This window comes from Protopterus annectens, chromosome 10.part0 (assembly GCF_019279795.1).
Source record: "Protopterus annectens isolate FY-2018-M chromosome 10.part0, PAN1.0, whole genome shotgun sequence".
NCBI lineage: Eukaryota > Metazoa > Chordata > Ceratodontiformes > Protopteridae > Protopterus > Protopterus annectens.
In genome coordinates, this window is record NC_056744.1 from 143,770,597 (window position 1) to 143,787,437 (window position 16,841).

The following is a 16,841-nucleotide window of genomic DNA, read 5'->3' on the forward strand; positions in this document are numbered from 1 at the left end:
ATCTTCTACGTTTTTGTGTACTTTGGGTACCCCAAACATGGTGGGTACCCTTGGATTGGAGTTAACCAAATAGGAATATGCATCAATCTCAATAATTTCTTGATCCAGGAGGTCCTGCAGCGCCAAATCAATTTTGCATTTTTTGGGTAGGGCCAGTGGAAAAAATTGATGAATTCATCACTTACATCAATACTACCACTACATTTTTAAAATTCACCCACGAAATTACTTTTGACAGCATGAATTACTTGGATGTTACACTCAGTAAAGAAATACAAGGGTTTCGGTCCTGTATTTACAGGAAACCCACATTTTCAAACAGTTATATACATTATTCGAGTACACATCCTAGGTTTCAAAAGAGGGGTATTTTGAAAGGACAATTTGTGAGGGTATCTCGTATGACTTCCAATGATTTGCAGTTCAGTTTAGAATGTGACAAATTGTCTTTCATGTTTCAGGATAGAGGATACCCTATTGGTTTGATCAATGATGTAAGGAATGAGGTACAAATGGCTAGATCTACTAGATTTTACCCAATTTTGGGTAAAGAGAATATAGAATCTAGTAACAACAATGGAGAAATTGTTCCTTCTTCTTTTGACAATTTCAATTTAGCTTTCATTACTGAATATAGTGCTAATGCAGGGTACATCCATAAAATTATCGAAGAAGAATGGAAAAATTTCCAAGACCTTACAGATTTAAACAACCTCAAGGGTAAAGACGTAAAAACTATATACAGGAAGGGTTTTAACATCAAGAGGACCTTAGAACAAGAAGTTCATCACGTATTCTCCAACGGTCAGAGGAAAGGGACATTTAGATGTGGTAGGTGTCCTCAATGTAAACACATAGTAAACACAGAATACATACACTTGGAAAGTAGGAACAGAAAAATCATGTCAAAAAGATTTTACAATTGTAACACCAAGGGGGTGGTATACCTGGCTATTTGCCAGTCTTGCCAGGCATTTTATGTAGGCAAGACGGAACGACATTTAAAAAGGCGTATTTATGAACACCAGTACGAAATTCAAAAATGCAATAGCAAAAATGCATTATTTAGGCATACCACAACATGTGATGGGGCTAAGTTCATGTTTTTTGTTTTGGAATCTGTTTCCAGGGATGTTCGGGGTGGACCATGGGAAGCCAGGCTGGTCCACAGGGAGACCTATTGGCAAATCTTATTGAATTCTAACAAATTTCCTGGATTAAATGATTTTATTTCCATTGTACCTTATTTAAAGATCAAGGCAGGGAAAATATAACATGAAATTACACAATATTTATCCCACCGTAGTGTAGGAATGTGTATTTATGTATTTATTTATTTATTCAGTTTGGTATAACAGAACATAGATATACAATATACAACTTTACATATTTACAACACATATATTTTAAAAAAACAGCACAGAAGGAAACACATATTGAGTATAGGCATGAATATCCTAAGAATGAATAAGTTGTCATTTTTCTATTTAATAGTATTTTATTCTACAAATACAGAGAGTGTATACAACACCAGTAAGTGTATTAATTCTATTTTATTAGAAAAAAATGTGGTTTAACATTTTAAATGTATTTTAAATGGATTTTAACAATAGTTCTCATGTGTCTTTATATACAGGATTGAGTGTTTGTTCATTAATTAGATTAATTTAATGTGTTTATTACTTAATTAATTTACAAAGTGTATTTAAATGAGAGGAATGGTCGGTTTAAAGTATTATCTGATGAAGTCGAGTCTGATGAAAACGTGTTTCAAAAAGTTTGTGACGTTAATAAACTGTGTGGTGCTTCGTGATACCTTATTGTGAGCTTCTACATTACTGCTTGGTGCTTCGTGCACATTACATTTTCACCGAGGTGGGAGTTTCCTGCACTGGTTGCTGATTTTCGTTTGAGTTTGGTTTTTCAGCAGTGTCTACAGTTTGGTCATTGGTATGGAAGCCGGTTCGGGTAATTCCACCGACAGAGAGGAATCGGAAGTCAGACGTCGGTCTGACTCAGGAGATTTCCGACTGCTCACGGGTCAGTTAACGCAGTTAATCAACCTGCTTACCCCTCTCGGTCAGGGGTTGCAGAACATCATTTCCGACCAAAAAGAGGTTTTGAAAGCCGTTAGTTCACGTTTAACGGCTTCACAAGAAATACATGGTTTAGATGGCAGGGACCGTTTATCCTCACCGGTAGCTACTAGGCGCTCAGTTGAGGCTGTTGGGACTGATTTTCAAAACACACCAGCCATTCTACACGAAAACGCTCCAGGGACATCATTATCAGCTAACTCCGGTGGTTCAGGAGTTTCGGCAGCGCCGACGTCCACCTTTAAGGACTGGGTTCAGTCAAAACCTGCATTTCAATTTACGGAACACAATCAGAGAAATCTTGTGGACAATCCTAGCTTTTTGGGCAGCATGTGTTCCTTGGAAAGTGCCCTATACAGGTACAAGACTCTTGAACTCGATAACATGTATTTGCATGAATGTATCAAAAAATGTGTAGTACCTAAGGGCTTACGAGTGCATAAGTATCCCAATAATGTTGTTTTTGGAAGTGATTTCCATTTGGATCTTATTAAAGCTTTTGATCAGTGTGGCTTTGAGATAGTTAAAGCCATTATCAAGAAGAATGAGATGGAAATTAAAGCTGTGCAGGCTGATGTTTTTAAATACAATGAAAATGTTACTAATGATTTTATGTTTACTGTCGAAGTAGAAAAACAAAAATATTATAACATTAAAAGACAGATAGACCAACACTGTGATTTTGTTATTAACCGTAAATACAAGAAACTATATAGAGATCTTAAGGAATACCAGGAGGGGAGACAATACCCCAATCCACCTGAGTCTAGGAGTAGGTATCCAGTCAGGACGGAGCAACAGGGAGGGGTTAGGGACAATACAGGACCTATGTCTCCTACACCAGTATTCAATGGCCAGGAAGTCCATTTAGACAATTTAGAAGTGGACGATGGGGATTTTTTACCCAGGAGGTCCGAACGAATTCGCAATCAGGTGCAACATACACAAGGGAATCGTTCGACCACATACCAGGAGAACAGGACCAATTATCGGGGGTGGAAAAGGAACAGGAACCAACATTGGTAAAAAATGGTAGCTTTTCAGTAACACGTATAGGTGAATATTACATGTATACCAAAGACAAATATCATATTTACAACTACAGCGATATTCATGTAACTGATATTTGGTTTGCTTTGTTTACCAAAGGTTTTAAGTTTGTTCCTAGTAAAAGTAGTAACATGGTTAATACTATTTTGGATTTAAAGTTGTTTATTCGAAAAGTCAACCTAGAGAACATGTTTGGGGACACCAATGTAGTCCCCGGGTTGACTTTAAAAAAATCCAGTAGTTTTAATCCCCCTTTGCACCCCCAACTCAAAAACCTGGAATCCAGGATTGAACAGAGGATCCGTAGGGAGTTGACCCAGGCTAAGTTTACCCCTAATTTGAGCAAGGAAGAGGTAGATTTACTGTTCGAAATAGGTCACAACCCATCCCTGAGGGTCATGGAACCAGATAAAGGAGGGGGTACAGTACTTATGAATCAAATATTATACGAAGAAAAGATGCATAATATATTACATGACACTGGTAAATATATTTCAGCATCTATTAATGAGATTCATATTTCATACAGAAAAATTGATTTGGCACTGCAGGACCTCCTGGATCAAGAAATTATTGAGATTGATGCATATTCCTATTTGGTTAACTCCAATCCAACGGTACCCACCATGTTTGGGGTACCCAAAGTACACAAAAACATAGAAGATCCTCCCCTTAGACCCATTGTAGCGGCACAGGGGTCTAAAACCCATAACATTTCAAAGTTTTTGGATTGGAAGCTCAAACAGTTATGGGGGAGACAGGGGCATTTATTAAAAGACTCTTGGGAATTCCTAAGAAAAATTAACATGAATTTATTTAGGCCAGACATTATTTTTTTGACTATAGATGTGGTCGACCTTTTCTCAGTTATCCCATCCGAAACAGGTTTGCTTTGGATGGAAGAAGCCCTTTGGGAATGCCCGGGGGTCACTAACAATGACGTTCATTTGGTAACTGAGTTATTGACCTTGGTTTTGGAAAACAACTTTATATATTTTATAGGAGAGTACTTCAAACAGACCACTGGGATATCCATGGGAGCCAATTGTGCTCCCACATATGCAGATCTCGTCTTATTAATATGGGAGAAAAAATTTGTTTTAAATAGTGTATTTTCCAAATATTGGATTAATTATTCCCGGTTTTTGGATGACATTTGCATTTTTTGGGTAGGGCCAGTGGAAAAAATTGATGAATTCATCACTTACATCAATACTACCACTACATTTTTAAAATTCACCCACGAAATTACTTTTGACAGCGTGAATTACTTGGATGTTACACTCAGTAAAGAAATACAAGGGTTTCAGTCCTGTATTTACAGGAAACCCACATTTTCGAACAGTTATATACATTATTCGAGTACACATCCTAGGTTTCAAAAGAGGGGTATTTTGAAAGGGCAATTTGTGAGGGTATCTCGTATGACTTCCAATGATTTGCAGTTCAGTTTAGAATGTGACAAATTGTCTTTCATGTTTCAGGATAGAGGATACCCTATTGGTTTGATCAATGATGTAAGGAATGAGGTACAAATGGCTAGATCTACTAGATATTACCCAATTTTGGGTAAAGAGAATATAGAATCTAGTAACAACAATGGAGAAATTGTTCCTTCTTCTTTTGACAATTTCAATTTAGCTTTCATTACTGAATATAGTGCTAATGCAGGGTACATCCATAAAATTATCGAAGAAGAATGGAAAAATTTCCAAGACCTTACAGATTTAAACAAACTCAAGGGTAAAGACGTAAAAACTATATACAGGAAGGGTTTTAACATCAAGAGGACCTTAGAACAAGAAGTTCATCACGTATTCTCCAACGGTCAGAGGAAAGGGACATTTAGATGTGGTAGGTGTCCTCAATGTAAACACATAGTAAACACAGAATACATACACTTGGAAAGTAGGAACAGAAAAATCATGTCAAAAAGATTTTACAATTGTAACACCAAGGGGGTGGTATACCTGGCTATTTGCCAGTCTTGCCAGGCATTTTATGTAGGCAAGACGGAACGACATTTAAAAAGGCGTATTTATGAACACCAGTACGAAATTCAAAAATGCAATAGCAAAAATACACTATTTAGGCATACCACAACATGTGATGGGGCTAAGTTCATGTTTTTTGTTTTGGAATCTGTTTCCAGGGATGTTCGGGGTGGACCATGGGAAGCCAGGCTGGCCCACAGGGAGACCTATTGGCAAATCTTATTGAATTCTAACAAATTTCCTGGATTAAATGATTTTATTTCCATTGTACCTTATTTAAAGATCAAGGCAGGGAAAATATAACATGAAATTACACAATATTTATCCCACCGTAGTGTAGGAATGTGTATTTATGTATTTATTTATTTATTCAGTTTGGTATAACAGAACATAGATATACAATATACAACTTTACATATTTACAACACATATATTTAAAAAAAACAGCACAGAAGAAAACACATATTGAGTATAGGCATGAGTATCTCAAGAAAGAATAAGTTGTCATTTTTTATTTAACAGTAATTTATTGTATAAATACAGAGAGTGTATACAACACCAGTAAGTGTATTGATTCTATTTTATTAGCAAAAAATGTGGTTTAACATTTTAAATGGATTTTAAATGGATTTTAACAATAGTTCTCATGTGTCTTTATATACAGGATTGAGTGTTTGTTCATTAATTAGATTAATTTAATGTGTTTATTACTTAATTAATTTACAAAGTGTATTTAAATGAGAGGAATGGTCGGTTGAAAGTATTATCTGATGAAGTCGAGTCTGATGAAAACGTGTTTCAAAAAGTTTGTGACGTTAATAAACTGTGTGGTGCTTCGTGATACCTTATTGTGAGCTTCTACATTACTGCTTGGTGCTTCGTGCACATTACATTTTCACCGAGGTGGGAGTTTCCTGGACTGGTTGCTGATTTTCGTTTGAGTTTGGTTTTTCAGCAGTGTCTACAGTTTGGTCAAAGATTTCTCACCTACTTTAACTTGCCTTGCTCTAGTACTTATTCAGGGAATAATAATTCTTTAGATCAGTCAGGAAATTATAGTGAGATTAGTCAAGTATTGTTTTGCTGTAACTGTGTGAACCTGTCCACCTGTGTTATTTTTAATATTTCCTGTGATTAACCCTGGTGTTTACTGTAAATAGATAGTATTTTCATGTTCTTTTCTTATTTATTATTAAATATATTTAAACTTTTCATTTTAGCTGGTCTTTTATAGAATATTTTAATCTCTGAGAGTGTATATATATATATATATATATATATATATATATATATATATATATATATATATATATATATATATTTGGTGACAGCTCTGGACACTCCTGAAAGTCTTACCATATTGGACAAACACTACCATTTGTATTAATTTTAATTGTACTCAGTATAATTGGGTACCCTTGTAAGAGCCTTGGAGTAGCTGGCTTTCGACTGCCTGGTTGTGGTGTAACAACCTTACAATCTAGGAAAAAGGGGGCATAGCTAGTAAATTTGTGCTAGCCTTTCCCAGGTGTGTGAGTGTGTGTGTGTGTGTGTGTGTGTGTGTGTGTGTGTGTGTGTGTGTGTGTGTGTGTGTGTGTGTGTGTGTGTGTGTGTGTGTGTGTGTGTGTGTGTACGTGTATGCGTGTGTGTGTGTGTGTGTGTGTGTGTGTGTGTGTGTGTGTGTGTGTGTGTGTGTGTGTGTGTGTGTGTGTGTGTAAAACAGATCTCAAAGAGTGTGTGTGTCAGGGGCACAAAGCACTGGTTTCACAGAGAGACAGAGAGAGAGCGGTGGGGAACTTGGCTTGGACATTCAGATGAGGTTTCAGCTCTATAACTGTGCCAGTGAGGAGTCTGATTGGAGACCTGGAGGGGGACAGATAGAGAAACCCAGACCCCAGACTGAGTGTGTTCCCTGTGTGCTTTTAAGGGAAGCTGTCCTTGATGCCAAAAGCTGCATCTGGAAATACTGGGTGTATCTATTTCTGTGAACTTCCCTCTCCAGTGCCAGTGCTGAGGATTCAGGCTCCTTGATTATTGGCCCAGAGAGGGGGGACGTCACAGTACCCACTACAGTTTGACATTAAACATGCACTATTACACAAAACCATAGCTATCCCCCGCCATTAGTAAGGAAGCGCAATTATTTTCCCTTTAAAAAATGATTGTTTTTGATTGCAGTTCTGTCACTGACATGATGACTATTAACATCAGATGACCTGAGACTGGTAAAGCTGACATTGTTGCATGCACTGTACTTCACTCAGTGACATTACTTTCAGCCAATCAGGGAGCATAACTGATCGTTTAGCAAAAACTTGCTGAGGACCACCCCTTGGAAGGGACTACAAACTATATGATAAGAATTATAGTGAAGGCAGTGTAAGAAACTTCTCTGTGTGGAAGATTTTCAGTCCATATATTTCTAGTTAGTCTAAAATCCTTTATTAAGTACATATATAAGCGATCCAAGTAAAACAAAAATAGAGTAATAATTTCCTCACAAGCTTTCTAAATATATATATATATATATATATATATATATATATATATATATATATATATATACTTTTTATCAGGCATGGGGGTGGTTTATTGTGCTGTAAAACAAAGTGTTATTGGTACACATGTTAAATTCACATCCCTTCCCCCATCAGTGTGACATTCGAGCTGGTCCTGCCCTACTTAGTAGCTCTCATAATAATATATAACCCTTATGTACTTTAAATCAAATTTATAATGATGTGGTACCTCTTATTTAACCAGATTATTAAGTAGATTATTAAGTCTGTGATTTTATCCAAGACAATATATTACATGGCTGGAAATATATCAACCTTAGTTCATTTGGCAATCAAAAAATATATATAAATATATACATATACATTTTGCATGTAAAAATCAGTTTCTATTTTCATAACCTATTGTTAAGAAAGATCACTTTCGTCCTTCTAGACTTCTTCAGGTCTGTGTACAAGAACCCTAAAAACAATCTATAACAAAATCTATAAAAATATATATAATTGTATAATTAGTTAGTATTGTTATTACACATCATTTTGAATAAAGTGGAAAAAAGAACCAGAAAAAAAATAAAAATAAGAAAAAATGTATGTATGATGATGGAAACAAAATATACACTTAAATTTCAACTGATTTAAAATGGTATTTAAAACCAATTTGTAGAATAAAATAAAATACAATTATTCATGTAAACAATGTGGCAATTTTCTAAGTTCCAGTGCACTTTTAATTGAACAGTAGTAGTTTAGTCCAGGCTTCCTAAAAGAGTTCAGCTTTAATTGCCACATGAGTTCATGTTTCTCCAGAATATTCGGGATATCTCCTTCAAGATTACCGGAGATTATTTGTTTTTTGTTGGAATTATAGTGAAGGCATGCACAGCTGAAAACTGTATCTAAGCTGCTGTGTTGCAGAGTTTCATTATTGTGTCTTGCCCAAGTATGATAATCTCAGGTCCAGATTCCAAAAGAGTTGCTCTCAATATAAGTTTGTCCTGATTCTGACAGACTTGTAAGTAACCTACTTTAGTGTAAGGCCTCTCTATAAAAAAGGCTTACACTGGGGATCAGATTCCAAGAGACCTACTCTCAGCCTGCAAGAGTGTAAGTGGTCACAAACTGAGAGCAAGTCATTTGTAATCAGGCCATCAGTGTAGTTGATTGTCTGAACAAATACTTTGTATAACACCTTTAAATGTCTTTTTTCAAGGGAAAGGGATCTTTATGTATTTTACCTCAGCGTTCTTTAAACATTTGTGTTGAATTATGTTAATTAAATAAAAATACAGTGACATTAGATTTTGTTTTAAAATACATAGTTCAAGTTACAGTTAACATTTCAGAAATCTGCATGTTGTACTTATATTTCAGTGTATGCAACCTCTGTATGCATTTAAATCCAAGAAAAAACAGTACCAGCTACCTGTAAAGATGTGGCTCTAGGCAAAGAACAGTCAAATGAGAGTAAAAAAGCTACTAACTAGTAGTCTGATGAAGCGGTCAGTGTGATCGTGAAAGCGCTTCCTTCTTTGGAGTTTTTCATTATTAAAGTGGATTTTATCCAGCTGTGGTGATTTGGCTCAGCTTTTTTCCTCTCTGTATGCATTTATCTGATTACTTACTACAGGATGATTAACACTTTTATGGGAACAAAGTCAGCAGTCATATTACTATTTACACTTTGCCTTTAACTTGCTAATATTATTCCATAAAATTGGCAGCCTTATTAATGTGCTAGAAAAGTTTTGATTAGATAGTACTGGTATTACTGTGGATTTATGTCTATATCTATTAACCTACATATGCTCACACTTTGGCCAACAGATGTCAAAAACTTGCCATAAGCCATGGCTTTTCTTCCCTAAACTCTTACTTAGTTTAATGGTTACAGAACATCTGGTGCCCCAGCTGTTATTGTAGTGCAAAATAATGGTTTCATTAGCTGTGGTTCAGAATTATGTCTAGTCATTTCGGTTTAATTAAAAAAGAACAAATGATATAACATGTAGTGTTCCAGAAGTAACACAACTTATGTGATATACAATAAACCATTAAGTTACTCACTTGTACTGCTCCTTTGCCTGCATTACAACAAAGTCCCATTTGTGATTTATCTTCTTATTCAGAATACTGTAGTTCTCCTAGAAATAAAAAACAATCAATGCAAGGTATATCATTTTAAACACAATTTACATTTTCTGACAATGAATGATTTCCTTTTTTAAAGCAGGTTAGGTCTGTGATGTGTATATTTAATGGGCAATGAACTATTTCTGTGACTTGGGTATTATACTCATGTCCAGGGCAAAGAAAATCTGCATACCACATTTGGAAAATCTACTTAATGGATAACTCTGTTAGTCTCCCATCTATACTGGGTGAGCTTCTTGGGACTCTCCCTGACTGTAAGCTTCGTAGAAAACAATGAAACTCTGAACTTAGGAATACAGGCTACATGGGTTTTGTTTTTTCTCTCCATGTCTGCATGAGTTTCTTCTGCAAAGCCCTGATTGTTCTTACCACCAAAGATACAATGAATTTAATTTGTTAGTGTAAAACATCTATATCTATGTAAAATACACATGAAATGCTTATGTACACACATGATAGATAGGTCAATCCAATGTCGTACAGACAAACCATTTAGGAAAACTACAGGAAAGGCCCAGCCAAGCTTGATTCTTCACTGTGTAATACCACAAACCTCCTGTAGAACAGGCCAATGGTATATATGCAAATGACTGCTTAGTAGTGTTTCAGCTACATGGCTTCCAAATGCACATAATTTACTTGTTTATAAGTGCACCATAATGGCTTAAAAAGGTAAAAAGTAATGGGCATTCAGAAGCCATGTATCTGAAATACTGATATGGCCTTAAGGGATCATTTACATATATCCCATGAGTCTCCATTACAGTAGGTTTAAAGTATTAGAGAAAGAAAACACTAGCTTGGCTGGGCCTTTTATTTTATTTATTTATCTTGCATTTACTCTTGCCATTGTGTTCCACATCAAGGCTGAAAAAGTTTTATAAATAAATTGCAAATGAAACCAAGCAGCATACTTATCTGTCTAACATATAAGAGGTGTATGCTGTGAGCATTCTAAATGAACTAATGCATTACATGACAGAAAACTCTAACACAGAGGAGAATAATATAGCCCTGTTTACTCAAGTCAGTTAGAAAAAAAGAAACACAGACTTTGACAGCATAAACATTATCTACCCAGCCAGGATTGCCCACTTCTCTGTCCCATGTTAAGTTGGCATTTCATGCAGCCAAACTTTTCATCCCCTTTCTAAACATTTCTCTCTGTCCAGTACATTAATGACTCTCACAACTATTTTGAATGCTCCACCTTTTAACAAAAACACGTATATGATTCTAGTACACTTCCCCCAATGAAAAATGTCTCCTCACATTCTTTCTCAGCTTTCCATCCTTGAGCAGTGAGTTACAGTTCATCCATTTCTGAATCAGATTCACAGAAAGTATTTTCATGAAATGACGAATGCATCATTACCATATCCATTATTCTAGGTATTGAATATAATTTTAAATAGCACAAATCAGAGGTAGATAAATAGAAAAAGAACTGCAAACAAGCTAGTTTCATACATACATCTGGCTTCCTCAGAGCATGTATACACACACATACACACACTCAATGTGTATGTGTGTGTGTGTGTGTGTGTGTGTGTGTGTGTGTGTGTGTGTGTGTGTGTGTGTGTGTGTGTGTGTGTATGTGTGTGTGTGTGTGTATCTTTACATACATATATATATATATATATATATATATATATATATATATATATATATATATACACACACATATTAACTGCGGACGCATTATCTTCTTTGGTTTCACGCTTTCATCCTTTCTTCCTTTGTAAGCAAAGGGCAGCTCAGGTAGAAGAACATGCCATGGTATATTGCAGATATTCGTTTGCTGAATAATTAGATATTATACAACGACACCCCATCAATATTCAAAAACGTGCACGCTGATTGTTCAGTCTGCACGTTGTAAATCCGAGTTATAGTAATGGAAAAAGGTCCTTTTTCCATTACTATAACTCTTACAGCAACACTGTCTCGCTATGTTAAACGAGTTTAACATAGCGAGACAGCTTTAAAAAAAGCAATGGAGATTCTCCGTTGCTTTTTTAAAGCTGTCTCGCTATGTTAAACCCATTTAACATAGCAAAACAGTTTGTAAAAAGCAACGGAGATCTTGCTTTTTCCGTTGCTTTTGCCCACAGCTCTGATGTACTGCATAGGCATACGCATGCGCAGTACATCAGAACTGCTGCAGAATACCAGACAGCTGTGGAAGGGCAGCAAGGAGGCATTATACAATGCCATTATTTAAGAAAAGTAATTATTTTTTTTCTTAAATAATGTCATTGTATAATAGCAATAACCGACTTCTGGGTGTGGGTAATGCTGGATTTACCCACGGTTGGCTTTGCTTGGCCACTCAGGCTTCGCCCTCGTGACCAAACCACACCAACTGTGGGTAAATCCAGCATTACCCATACCCAGGCGTGGGTAATTGCTATAATATACACTGCAAATCATACACAAGAAACCTGGCTCCTTAGATGTCATTTACTTTAAACATACTCTTTTATGAAAAAATGCATATTTCTGGACTTATTTAAACATCATGCTCTAATTAGAAATATTTCTATAGCCAAGTAAAAGGAATATGTAAATTGGTAATAGAAGAATTTTATTTTTTTTAATAATTGCATTATATAAAAAGGGAAACAGATTAGAGGAGAGAGAAATGTTTAAAAACAATTGTATCAGAGTCTGTGCTGCTTAAAGCTGGCAGTACAAGGATTTAAGGAAAGTAATTAACTTACAGAAGACTGCAAATTATTTCATAAGAGGCTTAAAGTGAAGTTTTCAAAGTTTGAAATTCTGTGTGTCCAAGAACTGTGCTTAACTTACTCAAAGCTAGCTATGATAATGCACAAACATAAAGACAGAGAAACATTATCATGCAGTGAAAAACAAGTATTCAGACAAGTATATGCACACACACACACACACACACGCACGCACGCACACACAAACACACACACACACACACACAAGCATACACATACTGATTATAAACAGTTCCTTACCGAAATATCAGCACTAGAAATATAGAGTGCCTAGAGGTGGTAAAAATCTATCAAATGCTGTTGGGTCTAGCTACAATGCAGTAATGCAGAAATAAATGCATTTGTCAGCACTGGTTCTTTGCAGACTGCATTACCATTGAAACAGACTTTTGCTGGGTCCTCATTGCAAGTAAAATATGTGAGTTTTGCTGCAAAGGTGAATGTTCTCAACAAAACTGAAAAATTGTTTTGAAGCAGGAATAAAATGTATGTGTGATACTGCATGCCTTACATATACAGTGGTGTAAACACCATGCACAGGCACAGTATGCCTTACATGTACAGCAGGTTGATTATGCTTCTGAATTAGAGAAAAAAACAACCTTGTTATGCCTCTCTGACATCAAACAGGTGCACAACACATCACTTTCAGTCTAGTTAAGCTCTGGTCTGGTTCTACAGAATACACAGCAGGAAATATCACTGGGAAAAACAGCTTTAAAGCTGTAAAATAATTTGCATTGCCCTACCCCCCCCCCACACACACACACACACACACACACACACACACACACACACACACACACAAAAGGCAGACTGAAGTGAAGAGTCTGGATTTATTTCTTCTAAGTATTGATGATATATAGCTCTTCAGACCTCTCAAGTTCTTAGAAGAAATAAATCCAGACTCTCCACTTCAGTCTGCCTTATGCATATCTCATCTGTACAACACAACCCCTGCTGGTGACCTGCTTCTTTATGCTTTGTTCTTCTGCTGTAGCTCTACTGTAACAGTATTCTTGTGAGAACTGTAGAGGGGAGTGCACTCTGTTACTGTGTCAACTGTAAAGTCCACTTACTTTCTTGCGGTAACATACATTATTCTTCTTTTCTTTCATTACTTTGCCTTTGTGGCTATACCTCTCAGCTGTCCAGATTTTCACAGAATGTCCAGACTTTTGTCACAAAATGTGTCTGTTCTTCATAAAATTTGTTGTTTTCAAGCAAATGACCGGGATGATCTGTGGAATGAAATCACTAAATAATTACATACATTTGAGTTTCAGACTTCATATTCTTTAGAAAATGCATTTTAACACAAACCCTGTTATTCTAGCTATTTTCTTAGTTTATAACAACAATATTTAAAATCTGTCCCTATTTTTGGGCCTTTTTACCCCCCAATATGTCAGGCTTTGTCCATATTTCTTGGGCTAAGAAGTTGACAGGTATGTTTGCTGTGGCCCAGGCAATATCTAAAATGGGTAGGTGGACCAGTGTAATAACCTGGTTAACAAATGGTATATAAATCAGTAAAAATAAGACATTTAACAGTTTTTAAAGATTTATGATTACCAGAGGCACACTTAGTTTCTGGCAAATGTTTGTGTGGCATCACTAAGTGTGTTTGAAAGCTATAAAACACTTTGCACTTCAGCACTTTATTTTCGCAAGCTGGTAGTATACTTGAGCAGTTAAAGAATCAATGATCGCTTCACCGATCATAACTATTTGTAAATGAATTCTTGAAATGGATTCAAAAATTCACCATAAGAGCAAATTTCTTGAATCTGTTTGTTGAACAAATTAGCAAACTGGTTATGATCAGAAGTGATCATGATCCTCTGCATTTTGGCATTAGCAGAACACTGTAAATAAAGAGAAAATGGTTTGTGCAAACAGAAGAATGAATGGAGTTACAAAGTCCGACCAGCCACATATGATACATCAGCAGATTAAAGCATAACAATACTCATACAGACATCAGTTCACAACAAGTCAGCTATTCACCCCTCCACAGAGAAGAATGCATTCTCATAACTGTAGGTAGCTCCAGAGATATAGATTGACAAAGACCTGACCTGGACAGAACACGATGAATAGGTTCATAGGTTCCTACATTAGTACCAGGCTAACTGTCCTTCTGGGCCATTCTAAGTCTAGCAAATTACCCTATGTAAGAAGCAAATCCTGTACCTTGTGTTGGTAAGGTAAACACCTTAACCATTATGCCAACCTCCCACCCCTGGAGGAAAGGCAGTGGTGCATTGGTGACTTATGGGCTTTCAGCTGCAGCACTCAGACAATGAAGGCATTTTGGGTCATTGCATTGCTGAGAGTATTTCACTGTTTCTCTAATCAGGGGGGAGGGTTTGGGGCATTAAAACAAAACATTTCCTTATAGCCAGGGTGTTGGAAAAGAAACACTGACCTTCATGTCCTCAAGGCTGCCTGAATGATGCCCTCTCTGGACAACTCCCACCTCTTTGATGTTGGGGACTTTCCTGTGAGGAGGGATTAATGGGCTCAAATCCAGTTGGGGAGGGCTCAATGGTCAGCAAGAAGAGGTTAAAAAAGAACATGAAAACACATTCCCTTTAAGATAACCAATATTACTTTGATAGAGCTGCCAACATTCTCATACAAAACTTCCCACAGGACATCAAACACAGACACATAGACATAGACAGATATGCATGTGTGCACATTCACATATAAACAAACACACATATATACAAATACAACAGAAGCCGTGTTGTGTGGGAGATAGTTCTTCCTACAGGGGATGGTTTAGTTATTGTTTTTGAATACATTTTTTTCAAGTATTTTGAAGAAGGGGTATAAGATTGCTGTAGGTCTAAAGTTAGTGATGTCTGTTGACTTTACTCCTTTGGGCAGAGGGATAATGTATGACTTTTTCCAGAACGTAGGAATGTGGGATTCTTGGAAAGAAGGATTGAGATGGGATAGGCAATGCTATTGGCTACTATTTTATGGTATACACTTGGAAGGTCATCAGCTGAGGTTAAGAGTGGTTTCATATACTTCTCAGAAGTATAGGCAAGCATGGAAGGGCTGTGGCTGACTAAGTTTGCTGACGACTGCAAACTGGGTGCTATAACAGAGTCTCCGGCCAACATGGAGATCCTCCAAAAGGGCCTAAATGAGACTGATGCATGGTGTCAAAGCAATAGTCTCAAGCTAAATGCAAAAAAATGTGTAGTAATCCCCCTTTGGAAAAAACAGAGTACCCGCAAAGTACAACATAGGAGGTAATCCCCTGAAATCTGAAAAAGAAATAAGGGATCTAGGGACCCAAGTAGATAGACAGCTTTCCATTGATAACCATGTTGCCAAAGTGGTTAGAAAATCCTTCTATGTGACCCATCTGATCACGAAAGGGTTCGCATCAAGATCTAAGGATGTAATGGTGCCCCTCTACTCTTCCCTCATCAGACCAATTATCGAGTACAAAGCACCAATTGGAATGTACCTGGCTAGACATCTCCAGCAGCTGGAGAGACCACAGAGGTACCTAACCAAGAGGATTACTGGCCTCAAACAGTTGCCCTATGCAGCACGATTCAAAAAGTTAAGACTGTTCTCTGTTGCATACCGCTTTCTCATAGGCGATCTCTGTCTAACGTACAGAGCCATGTCCAACCTAGAATTGTTGAACATGCTCCATCTTAGCAAAACCAAACCTACTCATCTACTCAAGCTACACGCTCTAGGGATATAAACCTCAACACAACAATGAATAGAACATGCTGAAGGAATTGATTCCCTTCACAGAGACTTTCCTTACTATGGAACAGGGTCCTGATCTACATAAGACAAAGCCCCTCACTATCACTCTTCAAGAGGAACCTTGATGAGTGGATGGGTAACAGAAAGTTCACACCGGGGATCACACCAACAGTACTACTAGATAGGGGCTAAGGGTACTAGCTGCTAGTACAAAGGTCTAGGGAACTACTAAAGGGGCGGTGAATACCGCACAACATGGCTGGGCTAATATATGCCTTCGGGCAGATAGCCCAGTACCAACATATGAACCTATATAATATGTGGGCACAGGTTTGAAGGTGAAAGTGGATGTGGTGATATGTGGCTGTTTAGCAGGGTTATGATTAGATGTTGGGGAATCCTTGGTTAGAGATGCTATACTATCTATGAAATAAGAGTTAAACTGTATTGTAGTTTTGAGTGATGAGTTATTAAAAGAGGGGCTAGAGTTGAATTTTTTTGCCAGGATTGAAGATTTCTTTAATGGCTGTG

The 16,841-nt window shown here is 36.9% G+C and overlaps 1 protein-coding gene across 1 annotated transcript in view; it reads right to left on the reverse strand.

Moving 5' to 3' along the window:
- Window positions 1–16,841, reverse strand: part of RGS9 (regulator of G protein signaling 9) — a 1,872,571-nt gene that overhangs the window by 781,251 nt on the left and 1,074,479 nt on the right. Inside the window, exon 7 of the mRNA XM_044085112.1 lies at window positions 9,724–9,800. Coding sequence (XP_043941047.1) covers window positions 9,724–9,800 — 77 coding nt within the window. The remainder of the gene's footprint in view (window positions 1–9,723; window positions 9,801–16,841) is intronic.